This window comes from Uloborus diversus, chromosome 4, assembly GCF_026930045.1.
Source record: "Uloborus diversus isolate 005 chromosome 4, Udiv.v.3.1, whole genome shotgun sequence".
NCBI classification, from domain to species: Eukaryota; Metazoa; Arthropoda; class Arachnida; order Araneae; family Uloboridae; genus Uloborus; species Uloborus diversus.
In genome coordinates this window covers 123308474-123322145 of record NC_072734.1, presented here as the reverse complement: position 1 = coordinate 123322145, position 13672 = coordinate 123308474, and the positions used below count along the sequence as shown (strand labels likewise).

The 13672-nt window shown below is 32.1% G+C and overlaps 2 protein-coding genes across 3 annotated transcripts in view; one reads left to right on the top strand and one right to left on the bottom strand.

The window, feature by feature from the left end:
• LOC129221289 (cellular tumor antigen p53-like) overlaps window positions 1-6122 on the top strand; it is a 61923-nt gene extending 55801 nt beyond the window's left edge. For both annotated transcript variants that reach the window (XM_054855748.1, XM_054855747.1), the window contains one exon: window positions 4904-6122. In XM_054855748.1, the coding sequence (XP_054711723.1) occupies window positions 4904-4928 (25 nt within the window). In that variant the 3' untranslated portion in view covers window positions 4929-6122. The remainder of the gene's footprint in view (window positions 1-4903) is intronic.
• A 1424-nt stretch (window positions 6123-7546) lies between these two features.
• Window positions 7547-13672, bottom strand: part of LOC129221288 (CAP-Gly domain-containing linker protein 1-like) — a gene marked incomplete in the record, with an annotated part of 104066 nt that continues 97940 nt past the window's right edge. The window contains 1 exon segment of the mRNA XM_054855746.1: window positions 7547-8073. Within this exon segment, the coding sequence (XP_054711721.1) occupies window positions 7854-8073 (220 nt within the window).

The following is a 13672-nucleotide window of genomic DNA, read 5'->3' as shown; positions in this document are numbered from 1 at the left end:
TTATTATATCTGTACTTAATCTACCTATCTATCTATTTATTTTGGCGTAGCCGCCAATTCTATTCCCTAACAAAAATCGTGCAAGATATGCACGTTTATTTAATTAAAGGAGCACAAAATAAATATATAAATGGTGCATCTGTGTTCCCTGTAGTATTTAAGAAAAGCTTCAGCACCAACAAGAGATGCAGCATGGCCTGGGCATCAGAACATTGCTAATAAAAACATATGAATCTAAACACACACCTTGGCACAGTAGAAGGAAACTTTTTACTTTTCTAAGCAGTAAATTAAAAAAAAAAAAAAAAATTCTGAGCAATTTTAATCAAAACCCCCCAGTTTGTTCTGGAAAATGTTTTTTTCCTATCTTCTTAGTGGGGTACGGGGCAAAATTTTAAAAGAAATTTTGATTACATGAATTTAAAATAGATAAGCTTTTACTGTGCAATTGTTTTGTATTTATCCAGAATCGTGCAGTGAAACAGCACTTTCTTTTTCTTTTGATCTTTATTGGCATTCTTTAGAATTTCCCATAGATAAAAGTGAAGGAGAAGCTTCTTCCTAAAATATAGTACAATGAGCTTTGATAGAACATTAGGAGCAATATTTTGTTTCTTTAGCCCAGTTGGAGGTCTTGTTTCTTTCTCTCTTGGTCAATAAAGCTTAAAAGCAGTTACTAAATAAATCTTGACCATTTTACCCAAGTTTTTCCTGAGTCAATTTGTTGGGTTTTCTGGGTTCCCAGGACCCAAAACCATGCGGGAGTTATGTCCAATGAATCAGCGAAAAAAACCTTCTCTATAGCACAGAAACGTAAAACCTGTTAGTAGTTTGGGTTATGCGAAGTCCCTACAGCCTTCTCTGGAGTTTAGGACAGCAATATTTCAGTTCTAAGCCTTCAAATTATCAGGAGTAAACTATTTTGAATGTGGCTTTACAAGCATTTTTACACCCATTGAACTTTGGAAACACACCTAAAAAATTCAGCTGCAGTGTATTTACCACTTTGTCTGATATTTTATATTTAAAAAAGGATATTTGAATGTTATTCCCCCCCGCCCCTAGTTCCAACGATGTTAAGTTTTTAATACACATTTTAAGTGTAAAAATTAATATACATCTCTTCATTCTCTGCCATCTTCCATTTCATTCTTAGAAACTTAGTTTTTTTATGATATAGTAAGGATGATCCCTACTATACTAAAAAATCACTATGATGATCTTTACTGTTTTCCAATAGTTCACTCATCTAAAATGAAAGTCAAGAAGTATTTTCATGCCTGGAAAAAAATCCTAAATATTTCTGCAAAGTTTATTTATTTTTACCTTTGTTGCAATAATTAAGGTAACGTACTAGTAGTGGCCATAGTTAAGCATAATTTATGTATTTTTTAAACTGTGGGTATACAATATTAATTTCAATTTTTTAGCTCAATGATCATATCTATTCCTGAATCGTCCCATTTTCTAAAAATGCCAGAATTTCATTTTTTTTTCAATTTTTTATCCATTTTTTCCCAAACTTCGAATTTGATCCAATAGTGGCCACTCCAAAATCTGAGATTTTCAGTAGTGGCCACATGAATGAGTCAGTAGTGGCCATCTGACATCCTTTCCTTAGAATTCACATTACTCACTTTAAATTCAAATAACTGATGGATAAAATTGATTCAGTATGATATTTACATTAAGTACCAATATATTAATCACATTTTTATTGTACATTTCTTTCTTCAAAGTACATACGTACTTAGGATAAAATAAAAAGTTTTTAGTAGAAAATTTGTATTAGTATTTTTTGTACGCTAATGTAAAAAATAAAGTAAAAGAAAATGAATGTACTTATATAAGTATTCTACATATGAATTTTGGTAAGTATGAACTGAATAATTATTATCACTACGAAATCATCTTCTTAATCTTTATGTTTACTAATAATAAAGCTGAAAGTCTCTTTGTCCGGATGATATCTGGATCTCTGTGACGCGCATAGCGCCTAGACCGTTCGGCCGATTTTCATGAAGTTTGGCACGAAGTTAGTTTGTAGCATGGGGGTGTGCACCTCGAAGCGATTTCTCAAAAATTCGATGTGGTTCCTTTTCTATTCCAATTTTAAGAACAAAACTATCATAAGATGGACGAGTAAATTACGAAATTATCGTAACGTGGAACCGTAACATGGGTACAAGCCAATTGACGAGAAAGTCACCATACATTATTTGTAAATACATGGGCAAATCAAAAGACCTTTTAATTTTTTTACTACGGGCAAAGCCGTGCGGGTAGCACTACTAGTTCATAAGAAAATAGTAAGTACACAATTCAATGTAATTCTTGGACAATTTGTTTCCTACAACTTAGCAAGGTATATCAATGGATATAGGAAATTGGTAGCATAAGTTTTCAATACTATTAAAGGCAGGATGTCCATGCACCTAGAAAGTTATGGATTTTGGCTATGATAAAAAATGGTCATGGAAAGTCATGATTTTCGGCAAAAAGTACTCAAAAATCATGGAAATTGACAATTGGTTATGGATTTTGAGTTCAAGAACATGCATATTTATCGTATTCTACACATTAGCTTAAACTTAGGCATCTTTGCCATTTTTTTACGCTATTACGTGTTAATCCCAATTTTTCACACATTTCTAAATCCAATTGCATCCGCTTCTTTAATACTCTCTCATTTTTCTTTTCCTTGTGATTTTACCTTTTGGACATTTATAATTAGCATTATTTTTAACCCTCCTTATGTGTATTATTGTGTAGTTAAGGACTTTTAGACTTCTAATTTTGCCTATCGCATTTGATGCAAAAATTTCAAGTCATCCGTGTTGATTCAAGAGACTCATAAAAATTATCATTAATTCTCAGCTATGTCTTAAGTTAAAAAGATTTTAGAAAATAAAATTGGTCTGAAGAATTAATTACGGGCGTTTTGTACATCGATAAAATACAGAAATCAGGGAATTTTCGAAGGTAAAATTTTTAAAAAGTTCGTAAATCTTACATATTTCACAAATTCGGATACATTTGTAACCTAACATAAAACTTTGACGATAAATATTATCTGGTATTGTCTGGTAAATTATTTTTTAAGTACTTTAATATTTTATTTTTTTCTGATTATTTATGCTATTTATTGTAAACATAATTTTAGTAACTACTAAATTATTGTTAGTCACAGATAAATTAGAAAACTACTAGCAGTACCATGCTCCTATTTTTTATTCGATAACCTTTGAAGTTTTATCCGGTAAACTGATAATTTCCCCCTTCCAAAAAATTTGAATTTTGGACATCCCTGACTGTTAGCAGTCATAAATAAATATGAATCATTATATTATAAACTGCAAAACACATACTTAATGACATGATTTAGACTACCAAAGAGAAAAATAGTTCCATAAACAAGTGTTATAACTGGGAATTTTATATATCATCGCTTTTTCTAATTTTACTGTGTGTGACTTACTTCTAATAAGTGTTTTACCTCAAAAAAAATTGTATTTTCAAGAAATGATTGCTTAAATCTAAGAAATTAAAAATTATCTGGTTTGCTTAGAAAAGGGATAACTTCGATCAAGCATTATGCCCTTCCCCCTTCATTTTTTTTGCCTGCTCAGCAATCAGGTTGCAATCTCTCTCTCTCGGTTTTAGTAGAATGTTTCTCCTCTTTTTGTACTAGCCCACCAAATTCCTGCTTTTTTTACCAACAAGCTATTTGATAATCCTCCCCCCATGATATGCACCCCTAGGCCGGGGCGTATGGGCCTAGGGGATGGTCTGTTGAGTAATCCAGGCCTGTCCATAGAAGAGGTAAATTCACTAGCAGTCGCCACAGTGAAGTAGATTTTTGTGGCTTTTTTAAACTGTGGGCCTACACTATCAATTACCATATTTGAAACTCAATGAGCATATTCTTAACTTACTTAACTTAAGAGAGAAACTTAAACTTAAGAAAACTTAAACTTACTTAAAACTTAGAAACTTAATGAGCCCTTCTTTTCCTTAATCGTCCCATTTTTTAAAAAGGCCAGAATGTCAATTTGTTCAATTTTTTTCAAACCTCAAATTTGATACATCAGTGGCCATTATATAATGTACATGAGTCAGTAGTAGCCATATTACTGTTTAGAAGTGGTCACCGGGTGGCCACTACTAGATCGCACAATAATATCATGTCAGAAATGAGGCTGGCTTTTATGTAAAGAGATTAATTACAACCTATTAAAAGGAAAATTGAGTAAATTTATGAAAAACCTTCCTGATTCAGTAGTGGCCCCTCAGTGGCCACTTTTGAATTTCCCAACTTTTTTGGTACCAGTAGTGGCCAGGTAAACTATCAGCCAAAAAAACAACTATTTCGAGTTAAAAACATTCCAAACATGATCTTTCACATTTCATAACATGGTTACAGCTCTAAAAATATTATTCTTGAGCATTATTATATTCATAATACAACACAATGTTTATATGCCTCGTTACGGAGAAACGTTAGAAGATAGCTGAAAAAACATCGACAATCCAGGCGACCGTATTAAATAGTTGATAACAATTTTCCATGATGCTCTACCTATTCCTGCTTGAACTGCCCACTACACTATAGTCTGAGGTCTACCTCCTGCAAGTTTGAATCCACTGGGACCCCTAGAATCCTTATTTTTAAAACATAAACCTTAAAGTGGCCACTACTGAAGCAGTGGCCACTACTGGTGCATTTACCTTAGTTGCTCGAAGCAGAAGTGGCAAATAATTCAAAAATTTAAACTGATAGTAATTAAACTTGAAAGAAAGCTTTTTGCCCCACTAGAAATTAGAAAGATGCTAATAAATCTGGTAAGGAAAACAACTGTTCTGCCATTTTTACCTGGTTAATTTTTTATTATTTTTTTTTCAGTCAACAAAGAAAAAACGAAGAATGAGATGAGTAGAATCTGAATTAAAGTGAAGTCGCTGCGTTTTTAATTGATTAGACGAATTACATGTGTATCATTTTTGTTCATATTAATTTATTTGAATGCATTTAAAAGTGGAACTTTTGTAGTATTTGACAAACATCAGGATGCATGCAATATATACTCAAATCATTACCTATCATTATAAAATAAAATTATGTTTCATTGTAATAATGTATATTATATTAACTTGTTTATTGATTCAATTTATAAAAATTTTGCGCATCACACTATGTATTAATGATGTGCCTCATGACTTAGTGAATAGTTGTGCAACAAAATACTAATGTTTTTAATAAGAAGAAATCAAACAGACAGACTGGTCTGTGATTAAATTTTCATACTTTAGGTGGTAGTACTTATGTTGAGTGTTATTGCTTTTTTTTTTGTTATTGATTATGTAAATATATATCATCATATTTTTATACAATCATATTTCATATACACTATTGACGTATTGCTTCAACATTAAGGTTTTTATGTTATTGTACCTCAAATATTAAACTGTTTATAATCATTTATATGGTGTGATTTTTTGCCCCCAACCTCATATGTGAGTACCATTCAACACAAAAGTGGTTCATTTTGTTAAATGCTTCAAGAAATCAAATTTTCAGGGTCATTTCATGCTGTGCACAGTTTGTATTTTACTAATTGTAGCTTTTTGACAAAGTATGGAAGTGACTAACCTTATTAATGAACTCCCTTTTTTTAAAAAATTTCCTTATTCAGCTTCAATAGTGCTTTTTTGAGTTGTAGTTTATGACTTGATATTTGGTTTCAAACATTTCTGACCATATGAAGACAAAAAATGTAATATGAGAGCCCCATTGTCCATTTACTCCTATAGATTATACAATCTTCTCCACGTTTTGTTTTATGGCGTTAATTTCAAAAGTGAAATTTCATACATAAATTCTTTTCCCCCATTTAAAATAGCTGTACTTACACTACAGAGCCTGTGCTCTGAGTTATTACCCACCAATTGGCACTTATATATGTATTCTCGAAATTATTGAATTTATGTTTTTGGGGAGCACACTAAATTTTAAGCAAATGAACTTGAAATTGTCTATTTATTTCTTTGGAATATTTTGTATTTTCCACATTTAGAACCTTTATTAGGTTTTTTTTTCTTTTCTTTTTTTTAAATGCTATTTTGTGTGGTGGGGGGGGGGGGGTGTTTGTACATATGCCTGCAGTTGAAATTCATTTAAACTGAAGTAAATCAATGGTTATTTTATTTTGATTTAGTAGGAAAGTTGTAGTAAGCAATAGAAATTAAAAAATACAACTCTGGTATCAGTTTTAATTTTCCTGATTCTGTTTCAGTGCCCATTTGGTACTCTTACTACTTTAATGTGTAAATATTTTTTCTGTAAAGTCTCTGTAGATTATTATTCTTTTCTGTTGTGATTTTAAGATAGTTTCGTTTTTGTTCATGCTTTTACTTTTAAGCTGTAAATAGTTTAAATCAGTGTTTTGGATTTGGACTTAGTGTCAGGCAAGAAATGTAAAATTTTACTATCTTGTTTGTGCAAAACCTCATTATACAAGGGTTCCCGTAAATTAGCCCATCGCCATAGACAGAAACTGTGCTGAAAAAAGCCGTATTTGTTTGAAAAAGGACTACCTGTAACAAAAACAATGAAGCGTTCAACATTAGGATACTGTGGTAAACCCCCATTCAAAACCATGAAATACACTGCCAGCTCAGTCAATTCCAACTGAGGACTGCAGTTTTGTGCTTATTAGCACTCCTTAGCCCGGCATAGGAGGAAGTGACTGAGCTGGAGGTGGAAAACCTCTTAAGGAAGCCAAGAGTGCCACACAAACTGGTAGCTAATATAGAACATTAGCACTGACCAGACCAGACGACTGACCGAAGCAATGGTTCGGTTCAACCCGAAGATTGAAGGCAAGGCAGGTATATTCAGTAAGTTACCACAGTAACTTACTGAAAAACCGAGCTGAAAAAGGGCGATAACTTACTTAATATACCTGCCTTGCCTTCAATCTTCGGGTTGAACCAAACCATTGTTTTGGTCACTCTCTGGTCAGTGCTAATTCTATATTAGCTACAGTTTGTTTGGCACTCTTGGCTTCCTTAAGAGGTTTTCCACCTCCAGCTCAGTCGCTTCCTCCTATGCCGGGCTAAGGAGTGCTAATAAGAACAAAACTGCAGTTCTCAGCTGGAATTGACTGAGCTGGCAGTATATTTCATGTATTTCTGCCTTAGCCCTGGCTATAGGGCTAAGGCAGAAATACATGATATAACTTACTGAACTACTATAACTTACTGAATATATCCAAAACCATATTACAACGTTCCTGAGAGGCATTCCCGTCAAGGATTTTCGGGTGCCTTTGAGGTGTGGCAAACTAGTTTCTGCAAGTGTATTGATGCAGGAGGGAAGTATTTTAAAGAGCTGCTTTAAACATTTGTACAAGTACGATCAATAAATCTGTTTTTCTTAGAGAACGCGCATTACTTTCATAATGAGGGCTGTATACAACACAAAATATTAATTATGCTATTTAATCATTTAACTGGGCTAATAAATTCTACTAAGTGAAAACACATGTAATGGATAAAATAATTTAATATATAAATTTGTACAGTTTTATATAGTACATTTAAAAATAGAATAAATATAGCAGCCTATGATTTACAACAATCATCAAATTTGGATAGAATTTCTGCAACATGAAAACAATGTACAGGAAGAAGCTCTGCATATTAAAACTTCCCGAAACAACCAACATGAGTTAAATAATTTACTGTAGTTGTGCTGTGGTGTCTCCTAATAATGTAAAAGTTTTAAATATTGCAATAAATTTAAAGCTATTTTGCCTATCTATACACAATGTTAATACAATAACTCTGAGCAATCAGTATGTTTCAGGTTCTTGACAATCATAAGTCCAGTGGCCAAACATTTCACAGTTATTGCAGTAGGGTCGTTCTTCCATTTTTTTGCTTTCGTGTGGTTTGGGACTAGGATTATCTTCTAAGAAGGATTCTTGCTTGGGACAGTCATCTGTGTCATGAAGATCGAACCTATCACAAATATCACAGAAAACCCGAGGAGCTATTTTCTTTTCAACATTGCTGTGAAAATGTAAATTATCAACTTTCAGAATAAAGAATCATACATTTTATTACACTCAAATTCTAATCTAAAGCTTGAGGGGAAATATTTAAACATCAATGCACACAGCTTCAAGTGATTAAATACCAGTATGAATTCAATAATAACAGTAAAAAATAAAACTTATTAGTTAAAAGGGCACACATTCCACTTACTACATGAGACAAGATGTTAGGGGGAAAAAAATGGAAATGCTACATGTGCACCATGCCATGTTAATGCAATAATAATTCAAAACATTAAATTAATGATTTATGTTATAAAAACTCATATCTAAAATTATATTTATATTAGAGATGCCCAAATAAGCAAATTAATGATCATGATTATTTTTAATACCACAATTTCACCATTATTATTATTTTCACTGAAATACTCTTTCAAAAATGCATCCAATTTCTGTGAACTAATTTTCATATTATTATTGCTAATAATGTTACATCATATTACCTTGACGTGAAAATTCAAATATTAGTTGCCTGTTTTCAGCAGACACTTCTAACTTTTTTTAGCTGTTGGTAACCAGTAATTTTAAGACTTTTATTCTTAATGCAAATTAAAAGGTACCATCTTAAGCACCAAGCTAAGGGTAGGGTGTAGAGAAAAGGGGCTAGGGTTTAGTAATTTCAATACTTCATTCAGTTTTATGCAAATTTTGAATTGTTTGTCCTTATTTTAGGCAGTGCACTTTCATGCTTCATGTTACAGAAAACTACATTTATTGTTGATAAATTTACTCATCTTGGTTTCTTGTTCAAAAAATGCTTGGAAAATTAGAAATTTTTAAGCAATTTCAATAATTTCCAAGATTAATTGGCAAATGTAGGCCGATTATTGCCAATGAATCGCATCCCTTCTTTACATGCATAAAATCGAGGATTTCCCAAAGCTGTAAAATATGATTTATGAATTTGTGGAATGATACATAACATAATATGCTCAAATCTGATACAAACAATCTGATGATCAACACAAAACTGTTTCTTACAAAAGCACCTAGAACTGTGGTGAACTGTAAATGGTAGTTTTTCATGGCATTTTCCTAATGAAGGAGTAAAATTCAAACATTTCGTGTTGGCAGATGTAGCTAATAAAAATGATATTAAAAAAACCCCCTCCCCTTTTGGAAATTCTGCTGGCAATCGGCAAAATGCAAAACTGGCCCTTATACGGCAAAATAGCTCCAAACAGCAAATAACTCCAAACCAATGCAATCTGAAATCAAGCTAAAATATAAACAATATAATAACAATGATTCACCCAGGTGAACATAAGAGGAGGCATAGATTGGAAAACATATTTATTCTTAAGTTTTACTGATGGTGATATCAAACATGATTTAAATTTTAGATGGCACTCACAATAAAATCAATATAATTAAAAAAACAAAAACCCTTTGTTCAGAGTCGCTGAAAAAAAAAAAAAAAACCACATTACTTCTTTGTATGTTTAATTGATACCTCTTAAAAACTGAAAATAATTTGTGCATGTACTCATGTAATAGAAATAGCAATATCCAGGGAAGGTAAACAGCAGTATCTGCAATTTTTTCTTTTTCTTTAAATTTTTGTCCTTTATTTTACAGAGGCTTTACTGTACAAACTCGCTTGTTTAGTTTCTTCTGAAAGTAAAGCATAAAAAGCATTGGCGTCATCAGATAAAAGTTATTGGGGGGAGGACCAACTTTTAACGCTGCTAATTTCAAGTTGCTTCAATATATATATATATATATATATATATATATATATATATATATATATATATATATATATATATATATATATATATATATATATATATATATATACAGGGTGCTCCGTTTTAACCTGCAAACCCCTGCGAACCCTTTACAGTGTTTGTACGCCTCCTGAAAAATTCCTGAAATTTAATTTTTTCTTCTAAGGGCCCTTAAAACTTCTAAATTTTTGTTTTAACCTCCTGATTTTTCTTCTCTCCTCCTGAAAATAATTTTCAACAACAATCGATTAGGCAGCCGTATTGAATCGCTGGCAACCAATCAAAATTCTCGTATTATACAGATCACCCAGTGCTTTTCGCAAAGACATGGGGTGTGTTTGAACCGACTGACCTGTTACTCTGTTCAAACATGCCCATTACGGTTACCGATTGTAACTGCCACTAGAGAATGAACTAAGAGCATGTGCTAGTTTTTGTGTTAACAGCAACAGCTATTAAGCATATTTTCTATATTGCTAATTAGTAGTGCTATTGCTATTTTGTAGTATATTTAGTACTGATAATATGTCGATAGATCTAATATTTTGTGTATTCCTGTTATTTTCAAACATTTTGAATCCAATTTTTAATTTTTTTTTTGATTGAATAGTGTGTGAAAAAAAAAAAAAAAACTAATCGATTAAATTTGACAGCAAAGTAGATTAAATGTTACTGAAACTAATTTTCTTGTAAAAACCGCTCGTGTTACTACTCCTGAAAATTTTGCTTTTGACTCCTGAAAACTCCTGAAATTCATTTTGTCTTGAAGAGTATGAACCTTGCCTTTATTTTCGCAACCGTTAGTCTTAGATGTATACTTCCAATTGCAAAAATGTTCAAAATCAGATGCAAAGTTAAGATATTGAAAATTTGAAGTGAAAATAAAAATGAGTAAAAAAATACAAAATGTAACTTTTTATATGAGCCCCAGGTTCCCTCATTTATATTTAGGGAAATTATCTTCATTGAAAATCAATTCCAACACAAAAATTTTGAAATTAGTACAATCAATATTTGACCAAGATTCACCGAGATATGAAATGAAACACACCGTTTTGTGACTTATACCACTTTACACTCGCCATCAATAACACCTTTTGGGGGGGAATATAGCAGTTAACAAAGGTTTAAAATTGTATGTGTGCATAAAGTGGGGCTTTTCAAATTGGTTGAGGTATTTAGTGTGTTTTTGCGTATCATGGCATAATATTTGCATGAATTTTTGAATAGCAATAAATAATATAAATACCTTGGTTTTTTTTTACTTTGACAACCTGTCATTCTTCTGAAAGGGCGATAAGTTCCAATCTTATCTTCTGTATAGTTCCTTAAAACTTTGATTTGGAATATCTCCTTGAGTTTTGGTCGCACAAATGTCAAGTTTTTTGTGTCAGTAATTGTTTTCAACTGAGATCATTTCTCTAAATATAAGTTAGGGGACCTAGAGCCCGTATAAAAAATTAAATTTTGTATTCCTGGACTCATTTTTATTTTTGCTTTAAACTTTTACTATCTTAACTCCGCATCTGATTTTGAACATTTTTGCAATTGGAAGCATGCATCTAGAGCGAACAGTTGCAAAAATAGAGGTCTTGCAGGTTAAAACGGAACACACTGTGTATATATATATATATATATACATATATGTATAATAAAAATGGATTAACATTATAATTTAATAGACAATCTTACAATCTGAAACATCTTGATTAGCATATTCACACAAAATAAAGAAACTTAAATTCCACCAAAGAAATTTTTCCCAGCCAGCTACCTGTGCTAATAACAGAATTTTTAAAAAAATACCAAGCACTTTTCATAATGTACTCAAAAGGACAAAATAACTTTTCTGGGTCAGAAAGGACAATTTAAGAATTCGTGCAGTTTTCGAAAATTCCAAGAAAAGGACACCACAAATGAAGAAAAGCGGCTCAAGTCATGAAGAGAATTTATTATCATTATCTAGCTTTCAATTATATCTTAGAGTGTTAAAACATGCATATTTTTCTTATTGGGAAAGTTTGGTTTGACATATTTTTTGTAGTGTGTAAAGGGATCGTTGTAGGTCATCTTCATTCGGTTAGATAATGATGAAATCATCAGCAAACATTAATGTATTAATTACAGTTGTCATGTTGAGTGGAATACCAGCAAGGCTGGATTTGGTCACAATGAAAATAGACATCAACCAGGGCATACGTCTCGTCACGGTTGTGGTCTATCACCAACCTTTTTTAACATTTATATTGACGGCATTTTATGCACTTGGAAAGCATTGGTCAAGACTGGTATTCAGGGCCGGATTTAAGGAAGGACAAGCAGAGCCACTGCCCCAGGGCCTCCACAACAAAGGGGCCCCCCACAATAAAATTTTTACAAAATATCCTAACACGGGTCGAAAATATCGGATATATAATGTCTGTTTTTCAGCAGTTGAGACTTGGCCACACCCCCAACACGTGGTATCGGAAGATTCCATATGCGTCTTTTGGGGATGAGGCTTCATACCAACACTGAGAAAGGTTGCCAGTTGGCCATCGTTATCGCACTGGAAGAAGATGAGTTTTGTATAATTTTCTCAGAAATCATCTCCCACTTTCTCTCTCGAAAAAAAGGTGTGCTACAAAAACAATTGTTCGACTTAAAAGTATTTTAAGATTTGCAGTGTATATCTACACGTTTCGGGTTAATTTAACATTGATTTTGCAAAGGAAATCCTAAACTTTCTGTTTTTCACACTAACTAAACATTTTCTGCAAACACGGTGAACAGTTACGGGTGAAATTGGAACGAAAATGTTTCATTCTATTATGCTGAAACTTTCACAGAACTCAAACGTCGGTTTTTCACGCATTTTCTAATTATAAATCTCTGATCGCATTTTGTTAACTTTGTTGGTCAACCATTTATCACCTTATTTTCGATCCAATTTTCTTCTTTAAAGTGTTTTTTTTTTAAGTATTACACAGTAGTATGGAATAAATGAACTACTTTTGCAATATTTCGAACTGTTTTACTTCGAATATAATGAAGAATTAATACATTTTCGAATAGCGTTTATTGTTACTTTGCAAATTCGAGCCATTTTGAAAATAATTACGTAGAGTTTGTGAAGTAAACAAGCAAAAATTAATACTAAAATTTTAAACTATTTATTTACTATCACTGCATTGAAAAATAATAAACAAAGAAAACGACAGACGACTTTAATTTCGAATTTTTCTGAAAATATTTCTCTGTCATCTCATTTTTGGCCCATTTCAAACAGTCAATATTTTGCAAAAAAATGTTGGGTTGATGTAATCATGTAGAGACAGTATGAAAAAGTATTGAACTACTATTTCAATTCCTAGGCACTTCATTTTTAACCACACACATTTAAATCTACCAACAATTTTGGAAGCCACAGTAGGTAAACTGCACTTTGTGTGACACATTTCAATACTTTAGTACTATTTTTTTTTCAATATGGCTTTTATTCTTCAGAAATGAAAAAAGGAACAAAACAAAAATTAAAGCTTTTCACATGCCACTATGATTATCTACAGAATAGTTGAATAAGTGCCTGAAACAACGTTTGATGTTCCTGTTTTGACCTATTTATTTTTGTAAATAAGAAAAAAAGTATATGTTTTTTTTTTCAAGGTTTTTTCGATTACTCTAAAAGTAATTCAGTTCTTCCAGTACTTTTACAGAACAGCATTACGTGTAAGGATCATAAAATAGGCAAAAGTTTGTTGCCCGTATTCTAGTACAGCTCCGAACAAGGACGGATACAAGGGAGGGGCGATCGTCCTTTCCTTGAGTCGAGATGCAGAACTC